Here is a 23,584-nt window from a genome sequence, read left to right as displayed (position 1 = left end):
TTTTTAATTCGATTTTACTAATGATATTCTTGACGCGACGTACAAGTGTAGTCAGATTTTCTCTTTGAAAGATTGGACAGATATTCTGCAACCAAATTTTTCTACCCAATATTTCACAGCTTGTGGCGATATTTTCTTTGTATTGCATGTATGGATTTCGGCAACTCAACATCTAGATCGTTAATCCATTTGTAGTTAATGTAATGAAAGAAGCAATGCATCTCAAACATACAAAATTATACGGTACTGAAATCGTGCATTTCCTCTCAAAATTATGTTTTAACTAACATTACGTTAATGTAAATGTTGTCTTTCAACTTGTGTCGTAAAGCTTTGACTTCGTTTTAATTAAAGTATGAATATATGAAGCTTTCAAACGTGGTACGAAGTACTGCGCAGAACTTACTCTAGCTATATTATGCCTCGCTGGAGCCCGGACGATTCACGCTTGTTTGTGTCATGTGATATTTGGTAATTCACATTATTATATTACACTTTGAAAGGGTACTTTTGTGTATAATTTTAAACTGTCGTAGGGGTAAGTGATATGGAAACCATTTCGCCGACGACTTACCTTTTTTAATAGTAAATGATTGAGGTTACGGCCCACTCTTTTTTTTTATTGTGCTATAGGCAGACGAAACGTCTTATCCGTCGTGGTCTAACGGATAAGACGTCCGATGTATTCGTGTTGAGCGATGCACCGGTGTTCAAATCTCAGGCGGGTACCAATTTTTCTAATGAAATACGTACTCAACAAAATATGTTCACGATTGACTTCCACAGTGAAGGAATAACATTGTGTAATAAAAGTGAAACCCGCAAAATTATAATTTGCGTAATTACTGGTGGTAGGACCTCTTGCCCGTGAGCCCGCGCGGGTAGGTACCACCGCCCTGCCTATTGCTGCTGTGAAGCAGTAATGCGTTTCGGTTTGAAGGGTGGGGCAGCCGTTGTAACTATACTGAGATCTTAGAACTTATATCTCAAGGTGAGTGGCGCATTTACGTTGTAGATGTCCATGGGCTCCAGTAACCACTTAACACCAGGTGGGCTGTGAGCTCGTCCACCTATCTAAGCAATAAAAAAAAAGAGTAGCAATTTGGGTCTTTGTTTTTTCCTTCAAACCATCAAATAACAATCACGAAATTAATCAGTAAAATATTTGCATGATACAGATGTTACTTAATTGGAATCATCTATACAATTTAACATATTGCTTTTAGCCCCAATGTAACACAAAAGTAGCGTCAAACACGATGCTCTGTATTAAGTTCCGTTCTTCAAACGTGACATTTTCCGAACTTAGTGACATTTAAATATAGGCTTAATGTATACGAACCCTCGGGCCTCGCTCTCAAAGCCTCGAGACCTTTTTATGCAAATCTTGAAGGATGTGCTAGGATTTTTAATGAAACTCCGCAATTACTTTTGATGAACACTGCATCCGTGACGTGACGACTCTTCACGCTAACGGAGAGGAGGTAAATCTAAATGAAATGCCAGGTAGGTATATTGATTTAAATTAGAGCACCGTTAAATTGTCCCAGTTTCCGCTGCGTTAAAGGAGAAATGTGTCTTCGGAGTGAGAAATGGCTGTCGTTTAAATGTTGGAATTAGACGTGGAAAGCGCAACATTTTCATTCAATTCAAATTCAAATTCAAATTCAAAATCATTTATTTCAACTTAGATGTCAGTATGACACACTTGTTGAATGTCAAAATACAAATAACAATGTTAACTCTACCACCGGTTCCAAAAAAAGCCACAGTCCTGAGAAGAACCGGCGAAACAAACTCAGCGGGCTTTTTTTTTTTGTTTTTTCTCAAATATTTTCTTTTTTTTAAATAAATAGAAATATTCACAATAAAAGAAAAAACAAGTCAAAAAAATACAATTAAAAATAATAATAATAATAATGAAAAATGAAAAGGCCAGGAGCGAGCGCCTCATTCCCACGTAGTGCCATCTAGTAAATAATCCTTAACTTTATAATATGCCTTGTTGCACAAACGTTCCTTAACAGTTTTCTTAAATCTATGAACAGGTAGTAGTTGAACGTTTAGTGGGATCTTGTTGAAAAGCTGTACACCCAGCCCCCTAAAAGAGTTGCTTATTTTCTTAATTCGAGCCGCCGGCAACGCAAGCCTATGTTTGTTCCTAGTGTTCACATTGTGCAAATCGCAGACTCTGGGGAATTCTTCAATGTTTTTACGCAAGTACAATAAATTTTCAAAAATGTATTGGGACGCTAAAGTTAGAATTTTGATTTCTTTAAACTTGTCCCTCAAGGATTCCCTCGGGTGCATATTATAAATAGCACGAATAGCCCTCTTCTGCAGGATGAAAATCGTTTCGACATCGGCAGCATTGCCCCATAGCAAAATGCCATAGGACATAACACTATGAAAATAACTAAAATAAACCAGGCGTGCCGTATCTTCATTAATATACATTCGTATTTTTTTTACCGCAAACGCTGCAGAACTAAGCCTACTCGCTAACTTGCATATGTGAGGACCCCACTGCAGCTTGGAATCAACTGTTATACCAAGAAAAACTGTCGAATCCACAAGCTCCAGTGTCTCTCCACTTACAGTAATATTAGTGTCAACTTGTCTAACATTAGGTGTGGTAAATTTTATACATTTTGTTTTTTTGTTATTTAATAACAGATTATTAACACTAAACCAATGTACCACGCGCGAGATAGCATCATTCACATCGTCATAATCTTCCAAATGTCGTTTAATTTTAAACAATAATGATGTATCATCAACGAATAATACGACCTCGTGACGGGTTTCAATAAACTTAGGTAAATCATTGATATATACAAGAAATAGGAAGGGACCCAATATGGAACCCTGAGGAACACCCATATTAAGTAAGACACCGGAAGATCTGGTTCCTTTAACGTCTACTTTTTGGATTCTTCCGGATAAATAAGATTTAATAAGTTCTAATGAAACGCCCCTAATACCATAATGGTGTAATTTCCTCAACAATGTATTATGCTCAACACAATCAAAAGCTTTAGATAAGTCGCAGAAAACCCCAAGGGCATTATGCGACTCTTCCCAAGCCTGAAAAATATTTTTAATGAGATCTACACCTGCATCAATAGTTGACCGACCTCTAGTGAATCCATATTGTTTGTTATGAAGCAGGTTATTGGAATTGAAGTGGTTCAAAAGTTGTTCCAGAATAATTTTTTCAAAAATTTTACTCAATGTAGGTAGTACTGAAATGGGCCTAAAGTTAGAGGGGTCAAAAGTACTACCAGATTTAAATAAAGGTATTATTTTACTATATTTCATTAGATCAGGAAACACACCACCATCAATACAGTCATTAAATATTGTAGCAAGGTAAGGTGCAATTATATCAATAATGGATTTTATAACATTAATTGAAATTCCCCATAAATCACCAGTTTTCTTAATATTAATGAGCTTGAAAGTATCAATTATGTCCTTTATATCAATATTTGTGAACTTAAAGTTAACACTGCATTTATCAACATGATTTTGCAGTAATGATTCGGCGACGGTAGGAGATGAAATTAAAGATTTTGTGGTTGAAGCTGGGATATCAGCAAAGTAGTGCTCAAAGGCACTGGCCACTTCTTGATGAGAAGTTATTATTCGATTATTGATTTTTAAAGTTAATTCAGCATTGCTGTTTCTGACATTCCCAGTCTCCCTATTAATGATATTCCAAGTCATTTTAATTTTGTCAGGTGCATTTTTTATAAGATTGCCTAAGTGCAATGACTTGGCCAATGTACAGACTTTTTTAAACAGCTTGGAATATTTAGAGACATACTCATGAAATGACTTATTATGATTATATGATTTTTCATGATAGAGATCGTATAATCTCTGCCTACTTTTGTGAATTCCAACAGTCGCCCATTCATTGAATGATCTTTTATTATGTAAGATCAGAGTTTTAGAAGTAAAGATGGCACTAAATTCAGAATTAATAACATTAAATAAATCCATGTAATGAACATTAGGATCTTCACTATAACAAACATTCGGAATTTTTGCCAAAACTTTACCTCTAAGCTTCTCCAAACGTCTAATATTAATAGGAACAAACGGTAGCTTTCTTGTACTATTAACATCTGAAACAGATTTAATTTTAAAAGATAAGAATTGTCCACTGTGGTCTGAACTTAAATGATTAATAATGCATTTATGTAAAGGTTTTACATTTGTGAAAATATTATCTATACAGGTTGCCGATGTGCTAGTTATTCTTGTGGGCTCTGAAAATAGATTGCTAAGGTTATATGATTTTAACAATGTTCTGAGTCTAATAGTGGCATTTGTATTTTCTAATAAATTTATATTAAAATCACCACAAATAAAAACATGTTTATTAGAAACAGAAAGCTTTAATAAAACACGTTCCATTATATTTTCAAAAAAATCATATAACGAATTCGGGGGCCTGTACACACTTACAACAATGAATCGCTCAAGCTCTACACATGCCATTTCAATAATCCGTTCCACAGAGAGGCTCACAATGTCTCTACGTTCCTTACATTTATAATCTTTATTAACAATGATCAGTGAGCCACCTCGTATAGCATTCTCTCTGCAGAAGGAAATTACAACCTGGTGATTTTAAAAATTACAATTTAATTCATATTTTTTAAGCCAATGTTCAGTAACACATAGAACATTGACTTTATTATAATCTAGGAACAAATCAATTTCAAGTTCTTTACCCATCAAACCTTGTAAGTTCTGATGCACCAGGTTGATCACAGTTGTTTTCAAAGAAATATTATTTGTTGATGGGCTGTGTCCAAATAAATCATATTTACTGCAAGAGGTAAACTCTGTTGTCTTAGTAATTAATTTAAATTACTTGGAACGGATTCCAAATTAATAGATGTCATATTTTTTTTCTGCTCAAAAGAAGCAGTAGGTTGATTAGCCAAATTCATGGCTAGATAAATGTGTAAAAAATAATGTAGCGAGTTTGCTACTTGTCTAAAATTGTAGCTACCTAAATAGAATTTGTTAGGTTTTGTCATAATAATACATTTATTCTTTATCATGCAATTAATGTCAATAGTATAAAATATATTTTCTGATTGTGTCATGACATAATAATTATTAACATTAGAAATTGTCTGCATGAAATCATTAATGCAATGTCTGATTTTATTTTCTGCTGGCATACTCTGAATAAATGGAAATGCAAACATGATGATCTTTTTCACCTGTAGTGTTAATAATTGATTTATTTGATATTGAAGTAAGCTATGTTTTAAGTACAAACGCGTATTCGATGACGTATATCAGAACTGGTACTGGAACTGTTTACTGGTGGTGGGACCTCTTATGAGTCCGCACGGGTAGGTGCCACCGCTCTGCCTATTTCTGCCGTGAAGCAGTAACGCGTTTCGGTTTGAAGGGAGGAGTAGCCGTTGTAACTATACGAAACCTTCGAACTATATCTCAAGGTGGGTGGCGCATTTACGTTGTAGATGTCTACGGGCTCCAGTAACCACTTAACACCAGGTGGGCTCTCGTCCACCTATCTAAGCAATAAAAAATAAACAACTATTTCCTAAAAAAAAAAGATTTTTTTAAGTTCGATCTTGTCTTTGTTTGAATAAATCTGAACGAAAAACGAGCGGTCGGCAGTCACCGTGAGTACGTTCCGGGCTGAACGGACCCGCATCAAAATTGCTTATTGACTTTTTGCCGGTCACGCACGATAAGTTGTTCGGAAGAGTCCGGATCACGTACTTACTACAATGTTTCTTGACGAAGTCCGTTCAAAATAAGACAAATATTTGTTCGAGAACTCGTCCCCTTCAATTGAATGAATACTGAACTTGTTACACAGTCGAACCGCACAGAATAGGGAAGAAGTAAAAAACAGAAACTCGCCACGACGGCCTACATTGAACGCAATCTAATAAAAAAAAGTAGATGAGTCTCCCTTACGCGGCTGGAATTTTAATCAATTTTGCGGCCAATAACTGGAGCGGATGGGCTTAACAAGCCTCACTTCACAAATTACCGCCTTAAAACCTTTGCTCTGACTGTTCGTCAGAGGAAAGCTCTGAAATTAAAAAAAAAAAGACTTTTCTTCACGACTCCGAATGCCAGTTCAATAATGTAGAAGATTACGTGTTATGTAACGCGATTTCGTTCTTGCCTTGTTTATAATTATCTGCACCGGCTGCGAATAATCTGAGAAAAGATTTTTCAACGTTCAATAAATGACTGGTTTTATTGTACACTAGCGGCCCGCTCCGGCTCCGCTCGGGCCTTTAACAAAAATTTCAACGATATTTAATTTTGACGTTGTTTTAATTTTTTAAATAAAAGAACACTTATTACGGCATAACTACAAAGACATATGCTGTCGCGACACTTTTTGTAAATAATAAGGTGTTCTACAAAGTCGTAGTACATTATTTTATTCTATCATCAATAGTTTTTGCAGGGCATGCGATGTAAAGAATATTTTAGGTAATTATTTTACACCTTGGGTTACATTATTGAAGTTTTAGTAAAGATCCCTAATTTTCAAAAAAGATTTATAGGCTATGTCACTCGGGGATAGTGTAGCTTCCAAACAGTGAAAGAATTTTTCCAATCGGTTCAGTAGTTTCGGAGCCTATTCAATACAAACAAACAAATCTTTCCTCTTTATAATATTAGTATAGAAGACGGATTTTCTTGTTATGGACAATATCAACGAACCCTTTTCTTTTTTCTGCTCCATTGTGAGGTGGCGGTGCGAAAGGAAGCTATCAGACTAGTCAAAGACAAGTCTTTTGTGTCGCTGAAGACGCTGACGGTTATTTATATAATGATTTTTTCAATGTATTTTTGACTATACAAGTATTAATTAAACTAATAAAGACGTTATTAAGATTTCGTAATGTATAAAAGTTATTTGTGTGCTGTAATATTTATTCATTGTTCGAAGCATTCTTTCGCGGCATTTCGAGACTTTGATTTTCAAATAATTTAAATTTTTTTTAAAGGATTACCGTAGTTAAATGCCAAATAACAAACCCGCCCCTTTGCAATTTTTTTCTTTTTATTTGTTACACTACAGTAAATACATTATTAATAAACTTATTCAAAAAAAAAAACAATCTTCCGTGACTACGGAATCGATAAAATATTCCAAACGATAGGAATAAATGCGATACTGAGTCGTAAAAATAATTTTAACTGTAGGAAAACTGGTCAAAATACCAGTATATATTTTTTTGTATGTAAAATGCATTTTAAATACCCAAATAATTTAAGTTAGGTATAGTTGTTAAACAACAAACTTTTGATTTACTACAACACAAGGTCAGGCAAAATGGTTATAAAGTTTTTTTTTTTGCCTTTATTCCCTATAAATAAAGGTTTCCTAATTTAAATCGAAGATTCCGAAAAAAACAATTATTTTTAAAATTTTGATCTTGTAACACTAACTTGAATTACGTTTTAATTAAATAGAGACATACGTAAGACTGTACTCATGAACATGAAATTTCATTAAACGTTTAATTTTGTTACAGGTAAATCTCAAGAGCGTACATCAACTCAGCAGCCCGCAGCCCGCGAACAAAGGGAGCCAAACGACAAAGAGGAATAGTTTCAATTTGTATTGAAAGTTTAGAGGTGAATAGAAACAGTAACGAGCGTGTGGCAGGTGTCACGGAGCGAGGAAACATGAAGCGGAGGGGAGGTGGGGGATAGCATGCCAGCGCCTGCCACGGCGGCCTGATGGCGCTAGTGCGCCGCATTCTAGGCGACGCCCAGGTGAGTACAGAGCGGCTACCAGGCCGAGTATGCAACATTAACACGCACCACACTTCAACGCTCATCACTGTTGGCTAAGTGGAAAACACAATCTATCTTCGATCGAGTAAATCGCGATTTTCACTTAATTGTAATATTAACGAGACCAACCGATGTAACATACATTCGTAAATGTTCACATAGGCTCTTTATCTAATGCTTGTCATTAAGCGAATAGGCACATTTAACGCTAATTACAAAGTAGCCGTTAAATCCCTTAGCGCTATCAAACGAGCAGACTTAAACAACTATTATGTCTAACGATGATGGGTAAAGTAATTCAATGGGAAAAGATGGCTTAATCCCAAGATTAATGACTAAAGATAATATTTCATGCCAAATTTTCTATATTTATTGACGACTAGCTGACCCGGCAGACTTCGTATTGCCTCAATGGATAAATAAAAGACCTAAGCTTTTGTATAAAATAAACTTAAAACAAACAAAAAGAATCGTTCGACGGGAGACACATCAAAGGAAAAACAAAATTTTTATTTTTATTTAATTCCGAGCATTTTCATATTTATCTACCTTTTAAACCTTCTCTGGACTTCCATAAATAATTCAAGACCAAAATTAGCCAAATCAGTTCAGCCGTTCTAGAGTTTTAGTGAGAGTAACGAACAGCAATTCATTTTTATATACAGTCAAACCTGGATAAGCGAGAGTTCAAGGGAGCACAATCACATTCTCGCTTAAAGAGGTTTCTCACTAACCCGAGTTTCTCGCTAATGCTCCGTCTGAATATCATTTCGCGATTTTCCGGATTCAAACGCATTCACTATTTTAAGTTTATCACTTAATGACAGTACTTTAATTTTCCGTTTTGACATGATGCAGAACAGAACTTTCCTTCATAATTGATTAACGATAAACTGAATAAGTCCAACAAACAGGATGGTACACAGGAACACGTGTCTATTCGAAAAGAATGCGATAAAATAACAACGTTATTTAGTTCTACGAAATAGAATAGGTTCAATATTGATGAGAAAATAATACAAAAACAATGTAGGAAGTTCCACAAAAGTTAAGAATGAGTCATAAAATAGCAGATGTTAAATTTGTAATTTGTTTTGTCATTTGTTCCTCCTAAATAATATTGATAAATAAAGCTCGACTGTCGCTTATAGAGGTATAGATAAGTAGCAGTCTCACTTACGGAGGTCCATGAGGGAAAAACGACTCTCTCTCTTACAGAGGTTTCTGTTTCTCGCTAATAGAGGTTTTGGGAGCTTAAAATGACGGGTCCTGGCCATTACTCTCACTTATAGAGTTTTCTCACTTATCCAGTTCTCACTTACCCAGGTTTGACTGTATACACTTATAGGTAGATATAATTTTTCCTTCCCAAAATTTAGATGATACCAAACATAGAAATTTTAATATAGTTTTTTTAGTATTTATTATCAGGCAATTTTTTAATCACAAATTCTACCAGTATTTACCTAATTATTTATGAAACAGGCGAAACTACGAAAAATGGTCGATGAGCAAGTCTCGGTGGGTACAAGGGTGGACGCTGACCCTGAACCAGAGCCCGCTGATCCTCTCATCACACCCGCTAGTTCTGTCCTGGACAGATCTGACTTGGACCACAGACCGATACCTCCTGAGCGCCGATTGCTGATAGGAACACTCGACAAACCTCGTAACGGATCTCTTAACGCTGACAAAGATGCCGGCACACTTAATAGAACCACACGATTAGCGATCAGAAATGGCAAAGATAATCCTTTTATAGGTAATTATTTTTTCCGATATTTAAGAAAGTACACAATATAGCTAGTAATATTTATTATAATTCTCTACCATTCCGGGTTATATAAGTGATCAATAAGGTTGACTTACAATGGAATTTCTTCATCACTTTGTTCCTTGTTCATGTTTCGATTCTTCGCCTTGAATTGCTGTCTAATTTGCGATATACCTCATAATCTTTACATAAATAGCCAAAAACAAAACAGTTAAGTACCATTTTTGTCTGTCAATCGATTTTCTTTTAATAATAAATATATACATTATTTAAATATAAATTAGTATCTATTTTTTGCGGAATTTAAAAAAACTAGCAAAAGAGTGTTTAAAATTGGTAAATTAATCTTGAAGTATTAGCAATTGGGCGAACTCTATTAGATCATTTAGGATAGTGATTTTACTGTCAAACAATTGGGTTGACTAACGAAATAAACAATTTAGACGATGACAACAAAGAAAACCAAGCCAATGGGAAACTTGATTCTCCAGTGAAATGGTCCACTCAAAACGGCAGCGATAGTGGAACATACGCTGAGATAGGTAATGGAAGTAACAGTAATGAAAGAAATATCCTGGACCCGGCCGATAGCTCTGAGGAAGAAGTTCCTCTGCCTGATGCTACCTCTCCTGGGAGAAGCAGCGATGGGCCAGAGCCGCGAGCTGATATTACAGCCACCCTTGAAGGTAAAAGTTTTTTATTTGTAATGGATAATATTAATACTGTGTTTAGTTTATGAAGTATGGGCTGGTGAAGGAACATAAACAAATCAACACTGAATATTCAATTCGAGATGCCTCAAAAAAAGCTTGGTTATATGAAAATCGAAATCTGCAAATTGGCATAATTTACTTGTTTTAATTCGGAAACCTAGAAAAGCAAAATGGGTATATATTCCTTTTTCATAATTTAAAAGGTATTTTATGTTAAAAAAAACAAATTATGGCGACAGGCCGGATTTGTAAAATAAACATTAATTTTAATGCATAGCAATAAACACATTAAACAAAATTACTCCTACCATTATATTAATCCGTTTTTTCCATTTATTTATAAATATATTACGTATATTTATATGTATTATGTTATACTTTTACAAACGGGAGATATTATGTTTTATTCTTCTTAATAAACGAGGTTTGAGGGAGGTCTATGCCCAACATTAGACATCTGGAATATCAGAACCCATAAATAGACATTACCAATATTCATTGCCTACGCCCTAAACCTTTTTACAGCTAACTGTTCGTATTTCGAATCATCGCGTCTCACAAAAACAAACAGGGATAAAAAATTCTACATATTTTAAATGACAAAATAAGTTACTTATTACTAATGTAAGACAAAAATCTTCTTTGTTATAAATTATGTAGCGAAAGATCTTGTACAGCAACGAATACTTGTGAAATCCAAGCTGTATTAACTGAACCTGTTCAGTTTATCTTGAGAGTCTGTAATCCCTGAGATAATAGTTCGTAACTAGTCGAGACGGCATGTTTGTATTGCTGATGAAGCGAGTTCCGGACTTAGTTAGAAATTCTTCGTGGCAGCTGTTACAGGCTAAGGCGCCATGACATTCGCCAAGGTGGCCTTAATAGTTTCGACATTCTTGCTAGTTTATGGAAGTTTAATGCAGCCGGGCTTAAATTCATGAGCCAACTTAACAATAATATATTATATAAATTAGGGTTTCATAAATTCAAAGTTTGCTTGTAACCTTTTTTTAAAACTAATAACGATGTTTGCATTGAATTTCCAACAAGGTTCCAATTACTATAATAAATTATTACACATCCGTGATGGTGTATTTAAGATACATTAAGTTTATGATTTAATACATTCCAGGCCATATCGTGCTTTATTTCTTTTGATTGTGTTTGAAGCTAAATTAAAAAAATAGATCCTTTAAAGAGTTCCTATCCAACTCTTCCTGATGTTCAATCTATACTAATATTATAAAGAGGAAAGATTTGTTTGTTTGTTTGTTTCGAATAGGCTCCGAAACTACTGGACCGATTTGAAAAATTATTTTTCCATTAGAAGCCGACATTGTCCCTGATGAACATAGGCAACGTTTTTTAAAAAAAAAAATATTTAATTTTTTTGGTTTCATGTGTGTTTTAATGTTTCCGAACCGAAGCGAGGGCGGGTCGCTAGTGAAGTAATAAAACACGTACAAATTGCAGGTTGTGCAAACAAAACAAGCCTTTTTTTATTTCCAACGATATGAATGATACGGGTTGTAAGTAGTGGGTGCACCCACACATTGCAGGGTGATCCCCTGAATAATATCTTTGTTACTAATGAGTCGGCAGCCTTAGGGAATAAGCTCATTTTCCGACCCTGCAAGCACAGTCGACTCTGCAAGAAAGAAACTTCCACTACGATGCTGCAATTTGTCATTGAATTCTTCTAGCGACTTTTCATTAACAATACTTATTAAAAACTTTCAGTAGTACCATGATTGCTTTGCTCGTTTGTGGATCTTTCGCTTTGTATATTTTTAAAGATGATTCAAGATGTTAATATAACAAATTATATGAAACAATAGGAGTTTTCGCATTCACGTTAGCATACGCGAGAAACATATTTTATTTTAACGATTGTATTACTTTCTTGTTGTATTGAATTTTGTTTCTTTTGATGGAGTTTCTCATTCAAATATTTCAAGCGACGACAGAGTTTCTCATCAGGGAAACGATCGGGACGTGCCCGCTTCGTCATTATGTATCGGAAAATTAATAGATCTCACTCGGAACGAATATTACGACGAGGTAGACGCGATGCGCACCTGCGGCCGGGTACGTGACATGTGTAACATTCAATCGATTTGTCTGGACAGACCAACCCTTTCGTGACTCCGAAAACTTTGTCATAGTAACATTGATGGCGCCATAACCAATCCGTTTTATCTAACTTTAGTGCGCAGTATGCTGAACTTTTCATATTACTCTCTAGTACGACAGCTAATAATGAGGGTTAGAACTTGGGCCCTTGAACGTTTAACAAGGAAAACTTTGTGCAAGTAAAGCTATTAACAAGACAGTGTCGGCGAGTAAACAAATTCTAAATTAGCAAGCTAAGCCGAAACGAATTTAAATAGCTCAGTTGATTTCAATTTTAAAAGGGTTTCATTGGTTATTTTCATTGAAAAAAATACATCAAAAGCCTGAATAAGGCAATTATCAAATGTAATCATTATTAATAACGCAGGTTGTACAGAAAAATAGAAAAATGCTTCAGTTTTTTTATTGAAATATTATAAATTTACTAGCTGACCTGGCAGACTTCGTAGTGCCTCAATCGATAAATAAAAGACCTAAACTTTTGTATAAAATAAGCTTAAAACCAACAAAAGGAATCTATCCGACGGGGACGCATTAACGGAAAAACAAAATTGTTATTTTATTTAATTCCGAGCATTTTCTACCTTTTAAACCTTCTCTCGACTTCCACAAATAATTAAGGACCAAAATTAGCCAAATCGGTCCAGCCGTTCTCGAATTTTAGCGAGACTAACGAACAGCAATTCATTTTTATATATAACTATAGAGAAGATTTATACTTAAAGAGACTATCTATTTAATAGTTAGCATGTAGTACCTCTTCCAAATTACTAATGTATATATATAACACAAACCACATATTTTAACCAGAGGCTGCATCACCAGGCGCTCGTTCGGACAGATCTCGTCAAGAGGAAATACCGGCATCCCCTGGGATGCTAACAGGGGCGCAATTAGCTCGCCGGCTTAGAATGGAAAACGAACGATTACAGGTATAAATTAGAACCTTAATTAAACACCAAGACAGAAGGTATTATATTAGATACAACAAGAATAAATACCTACATCTAGCTCCACAAGTCGGTCTAATTGGAGGTCTGTTTTCTAAGCTTACGTTGTTAATTTTAGCAATGTATGTAGAATCCATTGTTATTAACGAAATTCATTAAATTTATGTCAAGTATATTGTAGTATTTAAGTGATATATCAAGTCTATTATAGTTTTTACCTTCGAGAAAGACTGAATGCTAGAATCAGAAATGGTTTTGTGAGCTTGGACAGGTATTATTTAAAAAGACCCTGCTAATTTCTATCGCGTAGCAGTTATCCGTTTTGTTTTGAGACGTGTTTCAATCGGTATAATATACAATTAAGACTTAGACTTCATGCCTCAAGGTCACAGTATTCAAATTGCGAGATCTATGGGCTCGGATAACCAATTAATATTAGATGGACTTGACAAACGTTTCCAAGTCATATTAAAAATACATACGTATTATAAACTGTTCGTAAATAGAAGTTAAGTAGGAATATTCCGTAAACAAAAGACGGATTTGAATATCGGCATAGTTTTACAGCATGATACATACCGAAAGACTTCAAAGTTTCCCATTGGTAACATTTCACCCATTTCTATCACGAAATGGCCTAATATATCGATAACGCTTTCCACTCGGCCGGTCTTAAGTGTTTTCGGTAAGTGAGTCAAATACCCAGAGTTTGTTACTTTCATAACGGCTCTCGGTAACCTTTTGGCCTTGCAGATTAATAAGGTATTTTGGATCAACTAAACTTTATGAATTTCTCGAGTAAACAAAACTATTCATTGTTTCGTATAATGTAGTCAGCGGAGGTATATATATATTATCTTTCAGCAGATCAAAATTTATTACGATAAGTTAGCCTGTGTTTCTAATTCATACAATAATACTATATGGTTTGTTCTTTTTTTTTGGATAGTATATTTTGTGATCGATCAAAAACGAATATGTAAATATGTTTGATTTCGTGTAACAAACATCAATCGCTTTTTTTTAACCGACTTCAAAAAGGAGGAGGAAAATTCGACTGTTTTTTTGTATTTTTATGTCTGTTATCTCTTAACTTTTGACTGGGGGAATCGAATTTGATGATTCTTTTTTATTAGAAAGCTGACGCTTCCCGTGTGGTCCCATTTCAATTTAGCCCAGTTCTAATAATGGTATCCACGAGAAAACCATGTAAGTCTTAAATTTGCATTAAGTACGTGCGCGACAAATAAATGAATAACTCAATAACTCAATATCACGCCAACCGATTTCGAAGATTATTGTTTTTAGTGTATATGAATTTGTTTTGGAATATCTTTTTTTTTATTGTTATTTGAAGTCGGTTTTTGTTAAAGCACGTCTATTTATTTTCTATCAGAAATAGGCAGTACAGTTTTATAAATAATTAGAATTTTTGTTCTTATTTCGAAGGCGGAATTAACAAGAGTACGCCGACTACTGGTGGCAGCTGCTGAAAGGGGAGAAGCTGGCAACGCTCTTCTCGAGAGAACAAAAGATGATGAATCACAAGAAACAATCGCTTTGGACCCTCAGCAGCTTGAAAAGGAACTGCTCTTAGCTAGAGAAGCTGTCAATTGTGAGTAAACACAAATCACCCGTTTAAATAATAAATTGGCAAACTTAAGGTAAAATATTACTTCTATAAGGCTGAGGCTAAAGGCTGAGGCTGAAGAAACGGCTTTATATTCAAGGTTCGTTTCACTTTAGTCTAATATGCTAGCGTTATGTACTTCCCAAGTCTTTCCAAGTCAATAAGGACTTCATGATTTTATGACGACTATTACATCATACATCATAGTGATCGTCTCATCGTCAAAAACACGAAAAACAAAAATCGTTTTTAGACTTTCAGGAATCATTCGGAACATTCACGAAATTAGATTACATCGTAAAATCAACGATGCGATAAAATCGACAGTTTCAACTCGAAACTTGAAACGCGAACCGATAAAAGAAGCTAAATCTGGTCCCACCTGACTCCACAGTAACTTCTTCACACAATAATCCGATCCGATCCCATAAAAGTGGCCAATTTGTTGAGTGCCGTTCACGATAGCTACCCGTGTAGTAAGCCGACGTTTTGATAAACTATACTCATAATACAGGGGGTACCTGCTGAAGTGAGGGCACTATCAGTAAAGGCCTCACGTACTTCCGAGTGTGGCGTCTGCCGTAACTACTGCTGACGTTTTCTCTAATGTCATTAACGTGACGAAGTATGACTTTGATAAGCTACACGCGTTTTTGATCTGAATAATGTGTCTGATATTTAATACATTAGTATGTCTGTTTTGTGATTAAATATTAATACATGACTGCATTACATGATTTTATCATTTTTAAATTGAATAATTTTGTGAATCATTACTTTAGTAAATACTATTGAAACATAAAGAAAAAATAATAAAAATTACAAACAAATTCATATCGAGGGGTGAAAAGCTATTTGGTTTAAACGACATTTTGCTTAATTTATATTTTTAATTATAGGTGCAGTTTATTTAGTATTAGCATTAACATTTCGATGTTTTAATTGAACTTCAGTTAAGTTTACTCCATTGAAATAGCTGAAAAAGTTTTTTTTTGTCATGATATTTATTACAAAATTTAAACTTTAAATGGCTTGTCTATAAAGTTGCAAAAATGTCGCTTAAACTAAATAGCCTTACATCTCTCGAATTATAAACGCGTACTCGTTAAGATTAATTTAATGAATCCCAAAAGTGTACTGGCCATTGGTCTTTCAAAACTATTACTACTATCAATTTCGTAAGTTCATCAGAAGACCAGGTCGATTGTGTCACATTATTGTATTTTTATTAAGGCGTTTGCTCACACAGTACGATAAGTGTTTGAAAACTGAATTGAATTAGTCCAATAGATACATAAGGTGATCCTATAAATCATTAATATGATTTATAGGTTTTTTTTTCTTCATGATTTTCATATTCATCAAATCATCAAAATAAAAAGTGTTGTCACTAAAATTCTCAACTAAAAAATATGCTCAAAATAATAAATACACTTCTATCATGATAAAACGCAATTAATGCGAATTCCTCACATATTAAAACCATAAAATAAATGAAAAGCATTAATCCCCATACTGAATTTATCCGTTTGATTCCAACATTTTATACCAATTTCTCTAAGCAATGTACATGTTACGTTGAGTAGCATTTCATCTTGAAGCTGGTGCATTTTCGTAGATTTAAAGCCCTCGAGATTCGATTCAAATTTTGCAATCTGCACTCGCTTACTTTACCACTTTGATCCTTCTACAAGCGAGTTACCGTTTTGAACTAGTCAGATTTATTGGGCACTAGAGATCTCGGAATAGAAACGGCTTTATATTCAAGGTTCGTTTCACTTTAATTTAATATGTGAGCGTTATGTAATAAATAATATAATAAATATTTTACTAACAATCACGCCACGTTAACTGGTCCCGTGATAAGTTCGTAAAGAACTTGTCTTACAAGTACCAGATAACGGATATAAATGTAAGATTTTTATTATACACATACATATATTTAATATACATCCATAACCCTGGAAAAGACATTAATATTTATTATACAAATATCTTCCCTTGGCGGGATTCGAACCCGCGACCCCCTTGTGTAGTGACCATGTCACTTACCACTACACCAGACGGCCGTTAATGTACTTCCCAAGCCTTTCCAAGTCAATAAGGACATCATGATTTTACGACTACTATTTGTAATGTTCAAATCGCGAAGAGATTGTTTTCGATCACATGGAATTTAGTATGTACTTTAGACAACAAATTGAAAAGCCTTCCTTTTCAGCTCTAAAGGCGGATAAGAAAAGGTTAAAAGCAGAGAAATTCGATTTGTTGAATCAAATGAAACAACTCTACGCTACGCTTGAAGACAAAGAGAAGGAATTGCGTGATTTCATAAGGAATTATGAACAGGTACATGTAGTTTTGGTCTACTGGTGGTCGTGAGCCTGCACTGGTGGATACCACCACCCTGCCCATTTTGGTTGTGAAGCAGTTTGAAGAGTGGGGCAGCCGTTGTACTGTAAAAACTGAGACTCAAAACTCGTGTCTCAAGCTGAGCGGCGGCATTGGCATGGTTGATGTCTATGGACTCGGGTGACAACTTATCACCGGGTAGACCGTGAGCTTGTTCGCCCATTTTAGTAATTAAAAAAGAGTTTTAATAGATATATTTTTGTGTTGTCCTTGCATTTTGAATAATTCGGTTCTAACACTACATAAGATAGACAAACTAAGTACAAGTAGTTTGTATTTTACACGTTCATAATAAGTATCTATATATTAATACGTGAAGAAAAAACTTTGTACCCCTTTTTACGAAAATTGCGCGGACGGAGGAGTATGAAATTTCCTACATTTATAGAGAATATAGAAAAGGAGTGCTGAATGTTTTTTTTTTAATTATGCATAAATAATACATTAAAACAATAAAAAAAACATTACACACTACTTGCATACTGTCGAGCCAAACTTTTCTTATTGCTTTTAGTCTGTGGTCAAATTGAGAGTAGTTAGATTAAATATTTGTTTGTCTTTATTAATATTTGTCTACAGTGTAGTCTTGACGAAATCTGTGATTATAAAAGTATAATATTCTTTGACAATAGAATCATAATAGTTTACAAACTTATAATTTCAATTAATTATAGCCGAATTTCGACTACGGGAGGGCCACTAGCTATTTTAAAAATATTAACTAAACTAATTTGTTCTGCATCTAATCTCAAAATCAGGTTGAGAAACACGCGCCCAAACACACCTACAGCTATTTCCCTTTATTCGTCTCTAGAGTATACCAGAAGCTTTAGTAGGAACTATTTATGTTAAATTTGTAAACCAGGGAAATAGCTCTGCCAAAACTTGACGTTAATTGCTTACCCGAATTCGCTGGATAAATCCTTGTTTTAGTAAAGTCGTTTTAGGATTAACAAGTTGTCCTGAAACCGTCGAAGCCCACGTCAAACATTTAACAATCTGTTCGACGTTTTTTTTTCCCTACCTATGCTGATAGCCTTGAAAGGCTATTTCAGCTTCGTCCTAGCATGTAGGTGAGCTTACGGGGCTCAAACCGGAGTGATGCTAACACTGGTCCTAGCAAGAGCAGCGCTTCGCAGAATCTACCTCCGGATCGGAAACGCGACCCACTAAGATCCGCTGAGAAACTCAGTGGGCTGTGTCTGTAGGTTAATTCGCTTGTCGAGCCCTTCGTCGCAAGCGTCGGGTTCGACGAAGACGGTAACCTGTGCTTGTGGTACATCATATTAGTATTCGATATGTCTCTAATAATATTCAAACGTTCTTCGTTTAGATGCGTTCAAGAGGTGGCGCTTCTTCTGCTCTCGGAGCGGAAAGAGCAGAGAGGGAGCGTGAGCGGGCCGCACTCTTACGGCACGCTAGGGATGAGGCCGAGCGAAGTTTGCAACTGGCCGCTGCACTCAGCGCAAGGGACACTCAACTCAGACATGCCAGAGAACAACTCTTTGAGGTGACTCAATCAATGATTAAATACTTTTGCTAAACAGCGGAGTGATTTGAATACGCTTTTATTAGCTTCAGACGTATGTATGTTAGTAAAGGAATCTTTGAACATGATTCTGACCCCTTAAAAACGATAATTAACTCGATATTTGATATACCTATTAAGGACCGACGAGAATTCAATATTTAAAAATAAAATAAAAAATAATGTTGAAAAAATTGAAATTCAACTAAAAAATGAAAAATAAATAATAGTTTAAAAAAACTAACAAAATACGCTTTTTTACAATAAAATATTTTTTCTTACACTATTTTTAATTCAAATTTATTAAAATTTATTTTCTATTTTTTAGTTGGATTTCCTATAAAAGCGTATTTTGTTAGTTTTTTTAAACTATTATTTATTAGAGATTATACCGAGAATAATGTTACTCTTAATAAATGATGTACTCTAAAATTGAGATTTCTCAAAAAAATAACTGTAAAGGTTTTATTGTTCTAACTATTTTGGTGAAGGAAGGTAGGGTAGGATCCAAAACCTTCGAGCTTAATTAAAATGGAACATTAATTAGAACGTCCGTTTCCAAAAGCATTACGACCATTCATTACAATTTGCAGGTACGAGAATATAATGTACGAACGTTTAACCGACAAATGATAAGTGCAATCTCCGAAGTGCTCTGAATTTACGGTCGGCCGATGTTAATACGAGTGTTTTGGCAACACCGAAATTTTCAATGTTCGAATTTCGTCCTCTTTTCACTGGGCCTGTAAATCATTATTCTGAACGAAAATAAAAATGTCCGTATTTTTATTGATGAATACCTCAATGGCAGTAACATTGTCCATAGAATAATAATAAATAAAAAATAATATCGACAGGACAGCGCTATGATGAATAGCTACAGTGATTGGCGGCGTTGGAATCCATCCATCACCGGTGCTAATTACAATTGCAAATAGCTTTTGTTATAAATCGCAAAGAAACTTATTTTTTCCTGGTTTTATTGCTACAACTAGACCATTTTCAGTAATGTTGATTTTGTATATATATTCAATTCGTAATCTTGATTAAGAATCGATATATAAAAATGATAAATAAGATTTCTCGTATTCGACGACTTTGGAACGATCCATGGAAGGTCTAGTGCATTTTGAAAATCATAAAAATAAGAAATAGAAACACTAAACATGAATTGCCTTAATAAATGCTCAATTCTCCTTGTAATTTAAGTCCGATTTTCAGTTGCATTACCCACTAATCACTAAACTAACGAGGTCGTCGTTATTAAGACTGTAGATAGATCTACTAAATGATAAAAAATGTGTTTAATTATTCATAATACTGATTCAAGATAATTTCTGAATCAATTGTGAGGTCGAAATTACGAGAACAGTTAAAGTTAATATACGTAAATCTTTACTGATTTTTTTATACAAATTACCGTTTGAAATATCTGAAGATTCTTTTAATTTGCTTAGGCAAGACGACAGCTACAAGCAGCCGGGTGTCTGTCTGAAGGCGAAAGTGTGGCATCACTAGGCATCGGACCTCCGATGTTATTGGGAGGACCTACAGGTCTGATCGGGGACAGAGGCAGTTGTAGTGCAGATTCTGGAGTAAGAGGTAACGACTCTCTTAAAATATTATCCGGGAACACTTCAAGTCATATTTTTGTAGAATGATTGGGAATATCGTTTCCTTGTTCACTCCATTTTCTCATTACAAATGTCTCTTATTAATTTTTGTCGTGTTAACTTTGATTTTGTAACCTTTAACTGTTATTTAAATGCTGTTTTTAAGTAATAATAAGAATTACTAACCTTTAATTTGTATAATAAATTTCTGTGATTTGTAAAGATTTTTCATACAAGTATATAAGTACGTAAAGTATAAATTAGTAACAGGTAGCAGCGATGGAGGTGCCACTTCGGTATGCGGAGGCAACCTATCAGATTCCACAGCGGAAGGATTACCTCCGACTATTGACTCATATGACACCGATGGTGCGTCTTTGGTATCATCCGCGCATCACATTTATCAATGTAAGCAACAATATAAAGTTTTCCATATATCATTTTTTATTTAACTCCAAATACGCAAGTTTTAGTATTTTCTGTGTATCTTATACCTTTAAACGAGCAATTCTTGTATATTAATATATACCTATAGAATCTGAATCTCGGAAACGGCTCCAACGATTTTCATAAAATTTAGTATACAGGGGATTTCGGGGCGCGATAAATCGATCTAGCTGCGATTTATTTTCAGAAAATGTTGTTTTATTCGTGTTTTCAATAATCAACTCCTCCCGACTTCTATTGGCGAATAATAATACTATTTTTCTAAATTGAGGGCAACTAACGGCTTTAAAGACACAACAAGATGGCGTTATCAAAAAAAAACCGAGGAAGGCTCGGTCATCATCTAGTTTTGATTAATACGAGTACAATATTGAAATTATCACGTCGATTAGATTCAATTTCGTAATTCCGTTACTACTCAATTCGAAATCTAGAATCTCGAAGTCTAATTATCCAAAGATTACCAATGTTATGTTTACTTCTACATATCTTTTGTATTCAATATGATATAATAAACTAGGAACATTTAGATTTAAACACAAGATACTTAGCACCTTCTTTTACCAAAAATTAAAAATCAAACGAAGAATTTGTTCTCCAAATTGTCGACTTGATTTGATTTTTTAAATTCAATCATTGGAATCGATTTACAATAAAAACAAGTTAAACCCAATTAGTTGATTGGCACTCGACAGCCTTTATTTTATTCCTTTGTTACCAATTATACAGAACCATATAATTTTTACTTGCTAATTGTATTTATTTGGTTTTGTCGTAATACGGTTAAAATGATAAGTTTGTGTTTTAATGTTAAGACAACTTTAAATTAAAATTAAAATTACGTTATCCCATAGTTTTCCAATTTGTTATTAGAACAAAATTTTAAGAATGAACTTAGCTTAACTAGTTCTCTAGCATTTCTTAAGTCCACAATAACCTTGCACAGGTGGATCATAAGCATGAATACATGGCCCGGACAAAGGAAATGGCTTAAAAGCCAAAAATATATATATATATATATTTCCTCCTTCATTAATTTTACTCTTTATAACCTGTATTAAACGTTCACAGCATCTGTTACAATTTATTATTTTACGGCACAAGTTTACTAGAGTAATAATATTGTTTAATAACATTTTAACAATGAGCCACGTAATTTTATATATAATATTTAAAAGTAGACCAACCAGAAAATAATTTCGTAGGTCCTTTCTTTAATTATAATTGGAGGCCGAAATTCGAAAATTAACTCATTTATTCAAAAGCAATTTTCTAAAACAATATTGTAGTAGTAGATTCGCCTCCGAATCCTATGTAATTATCACTTAAAAAAAAGGGTTTATTTATTTATTGCGTTTACCTTTTATGTAAAATACTGAACTCGTGGATATTTAATCAAGAGAAAGTATCATTGGCATTCTTCAAGAATGACATATGATCGACCGATGAGACTGGGTAGTTTTCTCAAAATAGTCTTAAGAAAGCACCAAATTTATACGTCATTTGTTTACAAAACGGCATCGGGGAATTCGAATATAATATATATATAATTCGTGTATAATGCGTGCAATGGAAACATAAGATTGGATGTACTTTTATTAAAATCGATTCGTGTGTAATTTTTTTGTTTTTCTTCCATTGATGTGATATGAAGAAATATGGTCCTAAAAACGATCACTTCAATATCTACCCAAATATTAACACTTACTGTCGCATTAAAGCTTTCAATTCAAAAGTTCAATTGCAACGCGTCAGTAAGGCGTTCTTTTAATGGCAGATAAATCTCTAAAAATGGATATTAAATTTTATATCGCTAATATTTATTGTTGACTTGGTTTGGCTTTTTTGCGTATATTTAGTCACTTGCGTGAATATTATAATTATAAAATGAGTTTGATAGCATTTTGATTCTTATTGGTTACGTTTTCAATTATATATTTCTGTTATCTCCCTCTCTATTTTTATTTCTTTGCATTTTTACACGTAAACATAACGTACCTAATGTGTTGTTTTTTTTTTTTTTTTTCTACCTAAGCTGATAGCCCTAGCGGCTATTTCAGCGTAACCCTAACTTTAGTAGGTGAGCTCACGGGGCTCAAACCTGACGATGTTGCTAACACGAACCCTAGCAAGAGTCGTGCTTCGCAGAATCTACCACCGGATCGGAAACGCGACCCACTGAGAAGATCCGGCGAGAAACTCAGTGGGCTGTGTCTGAGAGTTAATTTACTCGTCGAGCCCTTCGTCGCAAGCGACGGGTTCGACGAGAACGGTGACCGGTGCTTGAAGTACCTAAAAGCACCGTTAGTGGATCAGGAGGATCCGAGATGACGTGTTTAGGGCGACGTCGACTGCTTTCCATTCTGTCCGCAGGATCGGGAATTACCGGCGGCCACGATGAGAGGGTTCTCGTGTCGTGCCGCTTTATCGAAGTGGCGCATGGACGCCGACTGAAGATACTTACTGATGGACTCTAAGTCCAGGTCGTCATGGAGGTCGACGTTCCTGACGAACCACGGGGCTCCGACGGCTATCCTGCAAAAACGGGATTGAATAA

At 34.7% G+C, this 23,584-nt stretch overlaps 1 protein-coding gene across 1 annotated transcript in view; it reads left to right on the top strand.

Moving 5' to 3' along the window:
- LOC101746495 (kazrin) overlaps positions 1-23,584 on the top strand; it is a 137,055-nt gene that overhangs the window by 100,922 nt on the left and 12,549 nt on the right. Inside the window, exons 4-12 of the mRNA XM_012695567.4 lie at positions 7,563-7,806; positions 9,313-9,589; positions 10,045-10,287; positions 13,258-13,379; positions 14,847-15,012; positions 17,249-17,376; positions 18,773-18,949; positions 20,425-20,569; positions 20,851-20,988. Of these exons, the coding sequence (XP_012551021.1) occupies positions 7,771-7,806; positions 9,313-9,589; positions 10,045-10,287; positions 13,258-13,379; positions 14,847-15,012; positions 17,249-17,376; positions 18,773-18,949; positions 20,425-20,569; positions 20,851-20,988 (1,432 nt within the window). The 5' untranslated portion in view covers positions 7,563-7,770. The remainder of the gene's footprint in view (positions 1-7,562; positions 7,807-9,312; positions 9,590-10,044; positions 10,288-13,257; positions 13,380-14,846; positions 15,013-17,248; positions 17,377-18,772; positions 18,950-20,424; positions 20,570-20,850; positions 20,989-23,584) is intronic.

This window comes from Bombyx mori, chromosome 8 (genome assembly GCF_030269925.1).
Source record: "Bombyx mori chromosome 8, ASM3026992v2".
Classification (NCBI taxonomy): Eukaryota; Metazoa; Arthropoda; class Insecta; order Lepidoptera; family Bombycidae; genus Bombyx; species Bombyx mori.
Note: the sequence above shows the minus strand (reverse complement) of the source record. Positions and strands in the feature narration are given on the sequence as shown.